At 49.7% G+C, this 15509-nt stretch overlaps 1 protein-coding gene across 1 annotated transcript in view; it reads right to left on the bottom strand.

The window, feature by feature from the left end:
• The window catches only part of LOC104402666 (paired box protein Pax-7-like), a 37288-nt gene extending 23625 nt beyond the window's left edge, over window positions 1-13663 (bottom strand). The window contains exons 1-2 of the mRNA XM_010010605.1: window positions 13500-13663; window positions 12920-13119 (exon numbers count right to left, since the gene is read on the bottom strand). Coding sequence (XP_010008907.1) covers window positions 12920-13119; window positions 13500-13563 — 264 coding nt within the window. The 5' untranslated portion in view covers window positions 13564-13663. The remainder of the gene's footprint in view (window positions 1-12919; window positions 13120-13499) is intronic.
• Between the last annotated feature and the right edge of the window lie 1846 nt (window positions 13664-15509).

Genomic DNA, 15509 nt, shown 5'->3' with positions numbered 1-15509 from the left:
TTTCCAACCCAAACCATTCTGTGTTTCTATGATTCTATATATTCCCTGGATGGTGTGTGTGTTGGGTAAGATGTATTCGATACATCAGTGTGTGCTGATTAGCAGTCCAGCACGTTTCAGTGTTAAATCAGACTTTCTTCTTGTTAATGGAGGCCAAAACTCTGTGCTGATGACTGCTCAAACGGTGAAACCTAAGGCAATGCTAACTCTGCTGATCAGCAGAAGAAAGGCCTGCATGCATGCCAAGGGATTTTGAAATACCAGTCTCAAAGTATGGGATTAAGATCTTAATTTGTAAAGAGCTGTGGGGCACTTCTCTTTAAAATGCATGAACAGATTCTCAGGTGATGTGAAATGGCTCGGCCACTCTGACAGCACTGCCCTCAGACCCAGCTGATGCGACCAGAAAGATGCCACCCTAGTTCTGACTTTCCTATGTTCAGATTTAGGACTTTTGGGGTGTCTGTAAGAAGGTCAAGGACAAATACTTCAGGAAAAGCAGCCCCCTCCAACCTGCGTGGATACTGATGAGAGAATGGTGCAGAACGAGAGCTTGAACCGACAGTGCAAAGCGGTTGGGACATCCTATGCCAGCAGCATCACCCTGTAAGTTCCCATATTTAACAAGTGCAAGTCAGTTTGCCAGTAGGAAAGACTTTGATGTTTCCAAGAGGCATCTGTTACCTCTGCTTGCTCCTCATCTGAAATAGAACCATCTCCTTTCCTTGGCAGCAGAAGTGACTCAAGCATTCAGGTTACTGAGAGCAGTATGTCTTTCTTGTGAGAAACCTAAATACTGGGGGTTCAGTTCCACCAACTGCCCCTGGATCTATAGGTTACGGATTTTATCCTAGAAACCTGCTGGAGCTGGAACACAGACCCTAAAATTCTTTGTATGAAAGATGCCACTTTATAGATGGGTGTAGAAATGAGATAGAGAAAGGGGAAGCTGGGCAAAGACTGAATGCTAAGGAAGCAGCTCAGAGTGAGGAGTTTGGTTGCTTTCTGTGTTCTGAGCCTGTGGCCTATTGATAGGAGCAGAAGGACACAAGTGGTTGCACAGAAACTAAGAAAGCATTTTCTGCACCTAGTCCCTGCCTTTTCTTCTTCATTGCTCCAAGCAGCAATGAATAAAAGCCCCGGGGAGAGCTCAAAGCCTCTGGTGCTGTACAAAAATGGGGCTGAAGCACATTCCCTTGGGCTAAAAACCTGGAGCTATGGATTGCACAGCAAGCGATGCTTTTATGGAGTTTCTTATGTAGGGAACAGAGCATGGATCTAGCCAAGGATGCAAAAATGGGTGGGACACAGCAGGCCGCTAAGCTGAATGCCTGAGGAATACTCACCCTGTCTGGCACTGAAGCCACACCATGACCCAAGACAGAGCAAATTTCTCTAGAAGCAGGTAGAACCATGTCCCTTTTCCACTGCAGGATGAGTGACCACCTCCAGCCTCTCTCTCCTGCATCCCTGACCTGCTCTCCCCACCGCTGCTCAGTCTCAGGGTGCCCTGTGCTCGCTCAAGGAGCGGTTTAGCCCCAGCACCAACTCCTTCTTGCTGCAGCACGAGTCCCATGGCAGGAGCTGGTGCCCACTGGGGTGGCTCCTGCCCTGGAGCAGGGCACAGAGATGCTACTAGCAGCGTGCGTGGCCCAGAGCTTCATTAGAGCTGATGGACCTGGGCTCCCGACAGAGCTGCTGAATCCAGCGCTGGCTTTTAGGGTCAGGGAGACCTCATGTGGCTCCTAATTCGGGGCTGGATTTGTGCTCAGCTGCACACTCTAATCGCTAATGAAAGGTTTTGCCATCATCCTCCAGCAGCTGTTGGTGTCCTACAGGTCCATCCCCAAAGCAACACTGTGCTGAGGCAGAGCTGCTGCTTGGAAAGTCCATTGGATGGGCAGCATCCAACCCCCTCCCCAATACACTCGGGGGTTCCTTTCCCCCCCAACACCACACAAAGCTCTGCTTTGCACCACCTCTTCTTCTCCCCTCCTTGCAGTCAGCCCCTAAAGACTGGGGTGGGGTTTTTGCCTCTTCTCCTCTTTTTGCTTGCTTTTCTTCCTTTCTGTTGAACAAAACCCTGTGATTCCGTGCCTCCTGAGCCTCGGCGCCTGGGCTCGGCGTCGGGATCAGCTGGAGCAGCTTAGGAGCCTCGTCTCCTCGGATTTAGACTGAAATTTTGATTTTCTGCCCTGCTCAGATAATGTGGAAATCCTGTTCCCCGATATTTACTGTTTATCAGCGCAGCACAGCGCAGTTCTGGGGGGGAAGGGAATCTCTCCCTCTCCCTGGGTCCCCCCTCGATCCTCTCCACCCCCCAGCCTGCATGCTAATGGAGTTGGATTTGGGAGCAAAGCCACCACAATAGCCTAATTACAGGGAGTGGAGGGAAGAGGAACTCCCTGGCAAAGAGGCTGGGATGAACCCTGATCCCTGTCCCCATCACCTGAGCCAGACAGGGCACAGGGCTGCTCCCTCATCCTAAGCCACCAACACCTCTCTAGACCCAGTCCTAAGCCAAGCTTTGTCACCACGGGCAGAGCCCAAGTCCACTCCAGCTTCACAAAGCTGAGGATGGGAAGTGCAGGAGCACACTGAGCCATGCCACATCTGCCTTCCCCCAGCTCCTCACCTGAATTAAGTGGTCCAAGCATCTCCAAGCCAGGTTGCTCTCAGCATCCAAGTCTATGAGGCCACCTCCCTGTCCCTTTTGCATTGTCCTGTTTGTGTTTGGGGACCCTCCTGACAGCCCAGCTGCAAACACAGTCCCCTTCCAAGGCATGTATCCTGCTCCTCCATGTGCCAACACGCCAAGTCCTGCCTCCTCCAGTGAGTATTAGTGTCGCTGAGCCCTTGCAAACTCATTCCTGCAAGCAACCCAAAGGCAAGAAGGGAAAGGGGGGGACACACTCCCCTGTGTGACATGAACCAGGCAAGAGAAATAAAACAATAATAAGACAATCTGGGGCTCAGCAGCAGGGGAACAGCTCTAAGGACCACGTAAGTGCATAATGCCCTGCTATTAATGAAGCCTGCTGCAGATCCCTGCAAGGATTGGTTATTGTCAGATAACACACAGGGCTTTCTCTCCCCCCCAGCCCCTCGTGGGGAAGGAAAGCATCTCCCTGTGACTGGGATTGAGCTGAATAATGTCCCAGCCACCTGCAAATGCACCAGGCTTTCTCTGCAACTGCATAATTCGAGGCAGCAATGGGGAAAGGCTCCAGTGTGTAGAGAGAAGGGAAAGGAAAATGGGGAAAAGACTGTTTTTAAGGCAAAAAGAGGGGGGAGAGGAATGGAAAGGGAGACAGGAAACATGATAAAGCTCAGGCAGGCGCTCTCTGCTCGGCTGTTCACTGTGCAGCTTGGCTGTTGGCTGGCTCCTCTGGTTTAAAGTGACTCGGCTTCTTATGGAAAGGGAGAGGCGGTATTAAAATGGGGAAAAAAAAGAAAACCAAGACACAGAGCGCTTCCTTATCTCATGGAGACAGTTGTCAGGAATCACTTTGACTGAGTCGTTTTGTCTCCATGCTTTTTTTCGCTGTCAAGCAGGCCTCAGGACATGGATCAAAGGAGAGGCGCCGAGCGCTCGCTGCAACTTCTGATCCCTTCTCGGTACAGACGCGCGAGTGGCAGACAGCTCTCCTCCACATCAAATGGAAGGAGAGAGGAGAGGGAGAAAGAAGGGAAGGGAGAGGGAGAAGAAAAGCTGGGAGAGACACAGAGAGAGAGAGAGAGGAGCTTGCTGCTGCTCCACATCTCAGGGGAAAGACAGACAACAGCAGCTTTTGCTTTCCCTCTTCCCCAGTCCCCACCAGGAGCGTCCCCGCAAAGGGAGGTGTGGGGCATGCAGCAGCGCAGGTATCTCCCCCAGGGTTGCAGGCGAGCTCCCCACAGGGCCTGCCTCAACCCAGGCTTGGCCCCACACCTCAGTGGGTCTCAGACCAAGCAGTGCACTGAAGCGAGAGTCATGGTGAGAGCTCCCACTGTGTGGGCCACTCTGACATCCCTGTTTCAGCTCTGCGCTGGCATGGTGGGTGAATTCCATCCCAAACCCCTCCATGTTTTTCTCCCAAGCCAGCCTCTGTGATTTTCCTGTATGTGCTTGGCAAGCAGCTCCCCACCCTTTCCCCTTTTCTCTTTCAGGTACTTACTCCCTGAAATAAGATCCCCCTCATCTCCAAACTGGATAGGCTTAAGGGCTGACTCCAGCTTACTGCAGCGAGCTAAGACCCTCTGCACCTTTGATCAATTTACTGCTCACCCAGCCCAGACCCTGCCAGCATTTCTGATCTTCAGCCCCTGCTGTAAATTGATCTTGTGCATGCCTGTCTGATGGAGGCAGGAACCAGCACCCTGCAACAGGAGGCCTTGCTGCACCCTCCCTGTGCGAGGTGGAAACCCCGACATGGCACACACCCTACAACCTGACAGCCCCCCTTTATTGTCTGTTGTACACATGGCTCTATCTCCTCTTCTTTGCACTTTCCACTCTTCCCACACACCACAGAAGCTCCTGCACAGTCCTGTAACCCCAAACTGCTAAAGCACCTATAGCACAGCCATGTAGTGCTCCCCTTCTCACATCAAGAGAGCCAGCAAGGTGTTTGCTCTGCAAGCTGATGCGGTATTGCAGCTCCCATCTCACACAGAAGTCCACCTCAGCATCTTTTTAAGGTATGTCTCCCCCTAAGCCTCTCCTCGTGCTTCAGGACCTAAAAGCTCTTGTGAGCAGCCCTCCAGGATGCTCCACAGCCCTCCGAGTCCTCCCTGTCCTTTCATCCCCAAATGTCCTGCTTGCAATCTTTGCCCCAAGATGCTGCAACCCATCTGCCAGTAATCCCAGTGGCTGGGTGGCTTTGGGATGGGAGCAATGGGGGTTTCCTTCATTGTTAGCACCCACAGATGGTGAAGCAAACAGAAAATAAACCATACTAAATAATGACCCCTTTCCAAATGTATCTTATCAGCTCTGGGAAAGCTGAAAGTCAAAGCATATCCCCCTAACATGGCACTACCACACAGTCCTGCATCCATCTCCAGTGTGTAGTGTTTCCTGAGCTGGGGTAGGCTTGAGGCTTACAAGGAGACCGATGGACCTGGGTACACCTGCAATCCATGGTCCCACCCCCTGTCCCAGCACAGTATCTCTGCTGTTCTGTCACACCCACTGAAGCTAACCCACATTCCACAACCCCTCGTTGTGGAACAAAAGAGGGGGGCAGGTTTGGGTTAGTGCCTGATCCACCGCCAAGTATGTTGCTGTAGATTTTTCCTATCAGAGATGGTTTTCCCAGCCAGGGCACAGCTGGAGCACAGCTGTTCCACCCTTGCTAGATGTTAATAGGCACACACAACGCATGGGCACACACACACTGGTGTGCACCCCCAGAACGTGCACGCAGGACACTGATGCCCTTGTGTACACAGGCGTGCGAGAGCACACGCGCATGCCCCTGCCTCCGAGTCCTAATTATTCCTTTCATTGCATTCCTCCCTTTCAAGCTTCCCCTCTATCTCACATCCCCCATTCCAGGGCTTTCCCTGCCATGGTCCCTTGATTCCGCTTGCAGCTCAGCACCAGCTCCCTGGGTTACTGCAGCTCCACAAGGCACGCAGCAGAACGCTAAATGCCAGCGGTGGCTCAGCAGTGCCCGTCACCAGGCTGGCTGCTGGCTCTCCTCTGCTCTATCTGCCCTGCCTGCCTTGTCTCCAGTTCCCTTCTTAATCATAAAGCATTTGAAATCCTGCATTTGAATTCTCCAAGTCTCCTGGCCAAGTCCTCACCCTCCCTGGTGTGGAAAAGAGACAGGACCCAGGGGAGAGGTGTTTCAGCAGAGCTGAAAGCTGCACCAGTCCTGTCCGGATTTCCATAGGAAAGACGTTCCCTGCCATGCCTGTTCTACTCACCCTGCTTTGGCTCTGCTCCCACCACCCCGTGAGCAAGTAGTGGGGTCTGGGAAGGGATATTTGAAGATTTATGGGTACAGATTTCTATGTCTTAGCCCTGGGTGTCTTAAATACCTGCTCCCTGCCCTGACGTCTGGGGGCTTATCAGGCACTCTCACACCTCCCTGCATTTCATCTTCCTGCTGTCATTGGTTTTGTCCTTCTCCTTAGCTTTTTGACTGCATTTCTTCTCCTATTTTCTCTTTATTCCCTTTTCTCCCAGTACTTCTGATACCTGAGTTTACAAACAGCACAGTGCCACAGGGGCTGATCCTGGAGCCACCGAAAGTGATGACAAAACTCCTATTGAATTCAAGGCTCAGGAACCAACTCTTTGCTCTGAAATCCTTCAGTGTTTCTAATATTTTAATACACACAGAGAATAATGTGTGGAGTAGAAATTATGTGGGAACAAACACCATCAGTGCCACCCAGAGCATTAGAGCTGTGGTTAAAGCAGTAAGATGCTGCCTTGTTGGCTTCTAATCAGCCGTCAGTGGGACCAGAGTATCCAAATCAATCAAGAAAACTCAGGAAACCTCAAGAACAACATGAAGGGAGGTGGCCTCTTAGATATGAATTTCCCCCTTCCCACCCTACAGAACAGAAACAGTCATTAGGAATCAGGCAAATAAATACATATCTCTTTTCACATGAGAAAAATGTTCTGTTCTCCCCTTTTCCCCTTGCTGGGAGCAGAGGCGTGTAACTGACAAGAGCAGATGGGCTTTGTTTGGTTAAATAGGGGGAAAAAAAGGAAGAAATTTAGTGGAAAAAACTACCAGCTTTCCTGGGACACACATAGGTTAAAAGTTGAGAGACACGGAGCTGCATTTGACACCAAGCTAAGGGAAAACGCCAACGCAGCCGCCGCAGAGCCAGTTGCTCCCAGAGAGAGACCTGGAGCTCCCATGCCCCCAGTTCCATCCCCCTGGCAAAGAAAGGGCATGGATTTTAGCATGTGTTTACCTCCTTCTCCAAAAATCCTGCATGGAATCTGCCCCAAGGTCGTGGGGAGGCTGAAGAGGAAAGGAACAAGGACAAATGTGGCTTGGAAAAGGACAGCAGCTGCTTTCTGAAGGGCAGACACTTCAGTTGAGGGAATCGTGGTACTCTAGAGAGACAGGGCTGCAGGGGGAATGTGGAGGAGGCAGTGATGGGGGAAGAGGGCAGAGACCACATGGAAAAAACCTGGAGTGGAAAAGGAGGGTAGGAGAAAGGGGAAGAAGGGATGGAAAAGGGAGGAAGAAGAACCCAGGAGGCAAGGTTAAAGAAAACCCCTCATGTGAGGTGACACCCAAGAGCGTTGGAGGTTAAAGAACATTAGAAGAACATGTTCCTACACTAAGATAAGCCGGAGAAATGAATCCTTATCCATCCAAACCCAACCCTTTCGAATTCGAGTGAGAGAAGGGTCTCCTTTCAGGGAAACAGGGAATCCTTAATGCTTCCTCCCTCAGCAACTGTAATGCCAGGATGTTCCCAATCTGCTTTGAGGGATGGAAAGATTAAGAATAATAAAAAAATTGCAATAAAATATGTGTGAACGAGGGGGTAATTGTGGACAAATGCAGCATTCAAATTCATTTTTCAGCTCTTTTACACACCATTTCAATCTTATTTTCTGCTTGTTAATGAGATCTTGTTGGTTGGGGTGGGCACGGCTGCCCAGTATCGCTTGGGTAATTGCACATAATTTTCTCTCTACTAGTGATTTGCATCAGATTCCTTTTTTTTCCCCCTAATTCTTTGCTATTTAAACCCCCTCCTCCTTTTCTCCCTCCTTCTTCCCCCCCTCCCTAAATCTCATCCTCTCTCTCCTCCCCTTCTTTCTTCCCCTCCCCTTCTCCTGGCCCAGCAAGACTCATTTTGAATGCTTATTATAGGCACAGTGTCTCCAACGAGAAAAAAAGAAGGGAAAAAAAGGAAGCAGACAGAAGGGATCCGTGTCACTGGTGGAGGAAGCGCTGTCTCGCTGGAGCCAGGCACCGGGATGCTGCTCCCCTCTCGCCAGCTGACATCGTGTCCTTCCCAAGTGCCAGCTTTCCCCCCCAAAACCAGGGCTCAGCTGGCTCTTCTCATGCTTCTGCCAGGATCAGTGTGCTCCTGACAGGGATTCAGATGATCTCTAATCCCACCCCAATGAGGCTGAGGAAAACATTAGCCCGGACAGTGGAGGAGACTGGAGGGATGATGTCAGGAGAAGCAAAACTGTGCTGCGGCTGTGCCCAGTATGAAGGTCCCTGAGTTTAGAGTGGGAATTTGTGGGCAGAGCCTGGCCTGTGTCTCAAGTGTTGCTCCAGGAACACGATCAAGAAATGGTGATAAACCCAGAAATTGTCTAAAATCTGACTTCAGATTCTGCCATTACACTGGGAATGATTTTGCTCACGGAGCAAAAAAAGCCACCGAAAGCCCTAAGAAAATTAAAGCAACAAATATGAGATGATGAACAAGTTTCTTTTGGCTTTTCCTATTCCTGGAATTGTCTTAATCTCTGGGTGATCCTGTGGGTTTGCTAAAAGATTCAGAAGTCTCAGAAATAACATGTTCTGAGAGTACAGGAAACTCTTGACTCTTAACTGTACCTCAATGTGTTCTCCAGCCACACAGGGGCCATCTGCAACGAAACAATGACCTTTTCCTTTTGAATGACCCCCTGCAAGACCCAACATGATGCAGTGAATGGTCAGATTAAAGATATCTGGGTCTAAAAGGGCAGCAGAAATTTTAGGAGGTAAAACAGTGGACAAAATCCTAAGAACATGAAGACATTTTAAAAGGCAGAAGAGTTGTGCTAGAGAGGAAAGCAGAATACACCGTGCTCCTACTTCTTTCCTGTTTGGAAAGCACCCAGGGAATCTCCCATCACCATAATGGCAGAGAAGCAGTAACATGTGGCCCTCTCTTACTGCTTCATTTCCTCCCACCTTCATCCCACACTGTAGCATGCACATACCTTGAAAGACTGTCAGATGCTGATCAAGATGTAACTGGGCTTGGTGCTGAGTTTACCATTACACTGAGCTATTTGTCACCAGCCTTACCCCGGCCATGGTGAGGGGTGATACTCAGCTAGCACAGGTCTGAACTTCAACACAGAGGATGCAGACTTTGTTCTCATTGCTAGTGGGAAGCATGAGCTGGGTAAAGACACCTTGGTGCCCAGCCTTGTTCTAGTTGGGGTTGATAGGTATTCTCAGATAAATGGAAGATGATTCCTCTGTAGGATGAAATGAGTTGGAAACATTTCCAATGGATTTATGAAATCCCACACTCTTGGTTTATAACCCACTCTTGTGAGAAATGATGAGACAGAAGCTCCAGGGCCAGAAATCACACTCTGTATAACTGCTAACTGGTTACTCACTCTTCATATTTAACTTCACTTTGGGTCTCTGTATCCTTGCTAAGTCTTGGCACAGGCACTAACACCAGTCTGGAGGCAGTTACAAGCCACTGAGTCAGCCCAGCTGAATCTGTGACAGCTGCTGCTAACCCACACAGCCTTGGGGAGCGACGGGGACCTCGCTGCTGCATGTTCTGGTACCAACCCACTTGCTGATGATCCGTGACTGCTGCAGCCACCCAGAGCATCCTGACAGATGGAAGGTGACTCATCTGGCTGCAGCTGGTCAGCCTGGGAAGCTGGCTGTCTCCAACAGGCAATGCTCAGAGCAAGATCTCTATCTTACAGAGCCTGTCCCAGCACAAAACCAGCACAAATCACTGCTCAGGTCACCCTGAGGTCTCTCACTGAGGTCTAGGAAGGAGTATGACATGAGAGATCATGCTCAGTAGTGGTTTTAAGCACATGGGACTATCCTTTGCACAGCCAAGTCGGTGCTCTCATATGAAGCATCACAAAAACCATCATCATGGGATGAAGACAAACGTTCCCAGCTGCCCTCTCCCTCCTCGGCAGTCTCAGGTCTGGAGTAGAGGCAGAATGGCCTCTACACGGGGGAAACTGCATGGGAATTGCTTTGGGGACCCAGCAGCAGAGCTGGGCAGGCACAAGGCTTTGTGTGCTCCAGGCTGAAACCCAAGCAAGAAACGTGGCCCTTTCCCACGCGAAGGCTGGGCACAACTTGCAGCAGTGTCTGCTCTTTCTGTCAGGAGGGGGGGACTACAGTGCGTGTGTGGGGGGACACAGAGCCCGCAGTGGGCAAACGTAATCCCCTTCTCTCTGTTGTGAGAATGGAAATACCACGCTCCTCCTCTAGAATTTCAGCTGCCAGCACTGAGCCCGTCTGGTGGATTCTGGCTGGGACACCCAATCCGGGGTAACTGGATAGCGAGCGGCAGCAAATGCTGGGAGCTCTGGGCCAGGCTGGCCCCTACCTCCTTGTCTAAACTGCAAAGAAATGTCCCTCCTGCTGCTGCTAAGGGCTGAAACCAGAGAACTGTGTGTTTGCAGCTCAGACAAACTGCCATCATTTTAAGTTGCCAATTTTTTTCTATCTCGTGAACTCTCTCCTTCCCTGTAGTTGATATTTACCCCTGCAGAGAGGAAGCAGATGCCACCGGTAGCTGGACAGGAGGATGAGAGGGTTGAGGCACAATGGGGTTTACCTGTAATGCTGTGGGATAGCTGAATTATGCACAGAGCAACCTGCTCCAGTGGAAGGTGTCCCTGCCCATGGCAGGGCTTGGAACCAGATGAGCTTTAAGGTCCCTTCTGACCCAAACCAGTCTGGGATTCTATGATAAATCACACAGAGCATCCCATGCTGAGACCTCACTAAGCTTTTACCCACTCTGCTGCATAAAAGAGGACATTTCTACGAGTTCTCATTCATGCTGTTTGGAGTATTTCTTGCATCCTTCCACTAGGAACAGCAGAGGACTTAGAAAGGCAGGATAAGTAAATATAAAGCAGTCATAAAATAACCTGGGTTAGCATTTCTATGCACAAAAGAAATAGAAGAATTTATATGCTGATGTCTTGGCCCTCACATGATTAAATGCATTAGGAAAATGGGAATCTCCTCTTCTTCGGGGTGCAAAGCTCTCTTTTCTTCAGGACTGACAGATAAAGTATCCTCTCTTTCCCATACAAAGGGCTTATTGGCTCAGGACTCATCTTCCCCTAGCCTGAGCCTGGGGCAGGGTAATTTGGGATAGGGATAAGCATAGATACAGCATTGGTTTGGTCATTTCAATGAGCCTCTGATTTAGTGAGCAGGACTAGTAAGAAGATGAAGCTACAGAAATGGAAATTGCATGATGGACCTGTACATGTCTAGTGCTTGTGTAGCTTATCACGTGGATCTCATTCTGTGGTGCTAAACTGCACTTGTGATAATCTGAATTAATCATGTGCCCTGGACCATCTAACCCGCAGCCCACCTTTGAATTGCACACGGCCTGCTCCTCTCCTCAACCCAGTGCTATTAGAAATCCCTTGTCAGAAGCATGTCCACCTATTTCCCACACAAATGACACTGGTTGAGGCAATATTCAGCCTCATGCCAGTCACCCTTTTACATTTTCCATCTCATGCCCATTCAAAGCTACACGCAGGGCGTTTACACTGTTCCAGAGAAGATGCAAAATTGCCCTCTTCCCATTGACACTCAAGTGTCTGTTTTCACACTCGAGAGATCACAAGTTATTGGAACTTAAAATCTATCTACCTCTCTGATGTCCCCATGTATTGGACTCCTCCCCCAGCAGTTGTAAGCTTTTCATTTCAGATGCCTACCTAATTTCTCCTTGTAGTTTCAAATTATTTTGCCTTTCCTGTTTTAAACAGTGTTACTGGCTGCTCTGAAGCAACTGCTATAGTGCATTTCACATCTTTGTATTTCACAAGGGACTGAGGGCAAAAGGGAAATGCATTTGGTACCTCTCCAGGATGGCAGGCACCACATGAATACAAGTCCTGGCTGTTAATTTTCAGGATACAGTATGTGCCTTGTTCCACTTAAAAGCAAATGTGCACTTGGAAAACAGATTACAGCACATAAACTAAAGAGAAGGTTAAAGGCTCTATCTAATGAGGTGACAGAAAACGAGAATCCTTATCCCAGGATAGTGATGGAGTGGGCTGTCTTCTTAGGTGGTGTTATATCCTGGGATCTCCACTGACTCCAGTGCAGCTCACCAGCTGAGAACATAAGTCTACACCCATAGCACACACATAGCACAAGCTCTGCTCTCCTAGACCTGCTGATGATGGAGGCTTTAACCTCTCTGCACTGCTGAGGCTTGCTTCTCTGTCACACCAGCACTGAAAAGCCACCTGGCAGAAGTCAGATCAAACCTGGGACTGGGCACTTCAAGAGGTGGCTGCACTAAGGCTTGGAGCAGAGCCCAGAGTCAGCTCATGGGTGCTCTGAGCTCAGGCAGGGGTTTTAAAATCAAGGGTGTGCTTTGTCTTTCCTCCTTTAAAGCTTACCTACACCTCTTACTGTGATTTTGTGGAAAGCATTAGCAGAACTCTTTGCATGGCAATTAGTTTCTCAAAGCTAAATCCCAGATCTACATCCGTGTGTTTTGAGGAAGCTCAGATCCGTGGAGCTTTCATGTTCCACCCAGACTTGGACAAGTTGGCTTCATCTCTAAATCAGTCACCCACAAATCATGGGCTACTAAAGAGAGCCCAAAGAAAGGAACTGAGACCATCAAGGCTAAAACCCCACCATGGAAGGGCCCACACCTGCAGTGGAATTTTTCTGGAACACCAATGGTCCTGGTCTTTGTGATTCCAGTGTGCTACCTTGAATATGGGAGCTAACAGGAAACAAGAGCTCTGGCAGTACAGTGCTGAGCTCAGGACAGAGACACTGCAACAAACAAATTAACTCCTTGCTTTAACCAGGCTGCCTCCACGAGTTCATGACAATAACTCCCTTGTTAACCATAATATACTACGATAGCCTGAAGCCTGCCCTGCTCTCAGAGGATCTGAACCAGCCAAATACTGTCAGCCAAAGAAAGAGAATGGAAGCAGGTCACATACCTGTGGAGAGAGGCCATTGCTAACAGGATTCATGTGGTTGGCAGGAGCTGCAGCATTCATGAAGCTGTCTGAGTAGCTGGAGAAGCTGTGTCGGGCCCCATAGGCAGAGCCGGTGTCGGCAGCGGCAGCTGCAGCAAGTCCTCCCTGGTGCATGGTGGATGGTGGCAGGGGCTGGGGTCTGTGTACTGTGCTTCCCCCATCTGCAGGGAGAACGGGGGAAGAAGCTGTCAATTCCTTCATAAAGGCCAAAGCCAACTGGCATCAGTGATACTCCTTCCACTGAATCCCAGTATGGAGTTTTACCCGGAACAAGGGACGATACGATACTTTCTAATAATGTGCTCATCGTTTCAAAGCTGAGCAGAACAACTACAGTCATGAGATACATTGATACAGCAGAAAGGACCAAGAGGCAGAGGAGAAAACTGTGGAGTTTCCATTGAGTAGGGGAAAAACCTGGTCATCCCAACTCGAGGAAAACCACCTGTGTATTACAAGAGCCTCAATGGGATGTCATGCATCAGGGAAAGGATGATGGGATGATATAGGGCTAGAGAGGACCAGCAGCGCAGGTGCTCACCTTGGGAAATGGTGGTTGTCGGGTAGGTGGAGTCTGGCAGTTGGTCAGGAGGGAGGGTCGTCATTCCTGTCGGTGGGAATCCCCCTGGCAGCAAGTGGTTGAAAGCTGCAAGCTGGTTCGCTCCTGCCTGCTTGCGCCATCTCGCTCTTCGGTTGCTGAACCACACCTGATGGGGAGAGGAAAGGCCATGTGTGACTCGCCCTGAGCTGCTGTCCCACCTCAGCTGGGGAAACACAGCCTGAATGACAGCACTGGCCAAAATCAGCTCCAAGTTCCTGCCTAACACAGACGTTGTGAGAAGCCATCTCCGATCCTCAGCTTCCTTCCTCCCATATGAAGGCTCAGAACATCGGGGCTGTTGAGCCCAGAGAAGAGAAGCTGCGTGGAGAGCTCAGAGCAGCTTCCAGGGTCTGAAGGGGGCTACAAGGATGCTGGAGAGGGACCTTCATCAGGGGCTGGAGTGATAGGACAAGGGGTGATGGGTTCAAACTGAAACAGGGGGAGTTCAGGCTGGAGATAAGGCAGAAGCTCTTCCCTGTGAGGGTGCTGAGGCGCTGGCACAGGGTGCCCAGAGAAGCTGTGGCTGCCCCCTCCCTGGCAGGGTTCAAGGGCAGGGTGGACACAGGGGCTTGGAGCAACCTGCTCTAGTGGAAGGTGTCTCTGCCCATGGCAGGGGTTGGAACTGGAAGATGTCAAGGTCCTTTCCAACCCAAACATTCTATGATTCTATGACAATGCTGCTACCACCCTGTCTCCTGGGTGAGGATACTTGCATTTGGAATTGTTAAAGATACTCCTCAGCATGGAAGCATGTATCAGCAGCAGGGTGAGATGAAGAGGAATAATTTAGCTTGTGTATTATTCCAAGAGAGTCCATAGCAAATAGATGCATTGCTACCACCTGGCCATTCTGCCTTGTTATCTGACAACTATGTGAATTATGCTGAAGGATTAAGCACCATAATAGCAACACGGCTGCTCTGTTAGGAGGGATAAATAGACAGATTAGCATCATGGCTTCAGTGTTAGACAAGCTAAATAGATAGAACCAGACCGGAGGGAATACAGGGGTTTCTCAGCTTCTCTCTACTGCAGCAAATCACTGTTGTCTGTATGCTAAGACATGCTCTCCTTGCAAGAGGCACTGCAGTGTACGCTAGGATTGTACTGCAGCCAAATTAAATCTCTGGGCATTAAAATAAACCCAGGATTAATGCATAATAAACCCAGGATTAATGCACATGCAAAGCTGGGTTCATGTTTCCTACAGTGCTAGTTTACCTGTAAGATTCAAGGGGAGATTTTCCTAAATGCATTTGTCTGCCCTGATGTGTTTTATCATGGGCAATCTCCCTTCTGCATAGTGGGAAGGGCTTCTCAAGCTGTCTCTTGGGCTTGGTTTACTTCGTTTAATCAGAGAGGCTCTCAGGCCCCATCCCTGTTTGGGGTTCAGAAGTATGCGGATAAGCTTTCAAGCCAGATGAGAATGCAGCTGCTGGACTTTGTGAGGCCTAAAGGTCTAGAAAACACGATTAAATTTCACAGCAATGGAGCAAAAATCAAGAGTGTAAAGCATTCGGGGGGGAAAATCCTCCATCAGGCTTCCAAGCTGCTCAGTGTCAGATCAGAAGCTGGGGTTACAAGGGTTTGAGTCCAAACTGTCCCCACATCTCGTGAACCAAACCAAAGCTCCCTTCCCTAGATAGAGCAGAACCTTAGTCCAATGTGCCTCGCACTTCAGACGTGATCCCAATCTCAAAGTGGGTCTCTCTGACCTTTAAATTGAGTCCCCCTGCAGATGTCACTTACTGGTTTGCCTTTTTCTTACTGTGGGTCCATCTCATTCACAAGGCAGCATGTTTTCACTGAGAGCTGCTTATTTCACTGACTGTTGCCTCCTGGTCCACATGCACTGCAGTGGTTCTTGTTACAAAACCAAACATACACTGAGCTTCACACACAGGGAGGCTCTTCGGACCAGAGTATTGTTGCCCTTTCTCCTCATCTGTG

The sequence above is a fragment of the Nestor notabilis genome, unplaced genomic scaffold (genome assembly GCF_000696875.1).
Source record: "Nestor notabilis isolate BGI_N333 unplaced genomic scaffold, ASM69687v1 scaffold18622, whole genome shotgun sequence".
Taxonomy (NCBI): domain Eukaryota; kingdom Metazoa; phylum Chordata; class Aves; order Psittaciformes; family Psittacidae; genus Nestor; species Nestor notabilis.
Note: the sequence above shows the minus strand (reverse complement) of the source record. Positions and strands in the feature narration are given on the sequence as shown.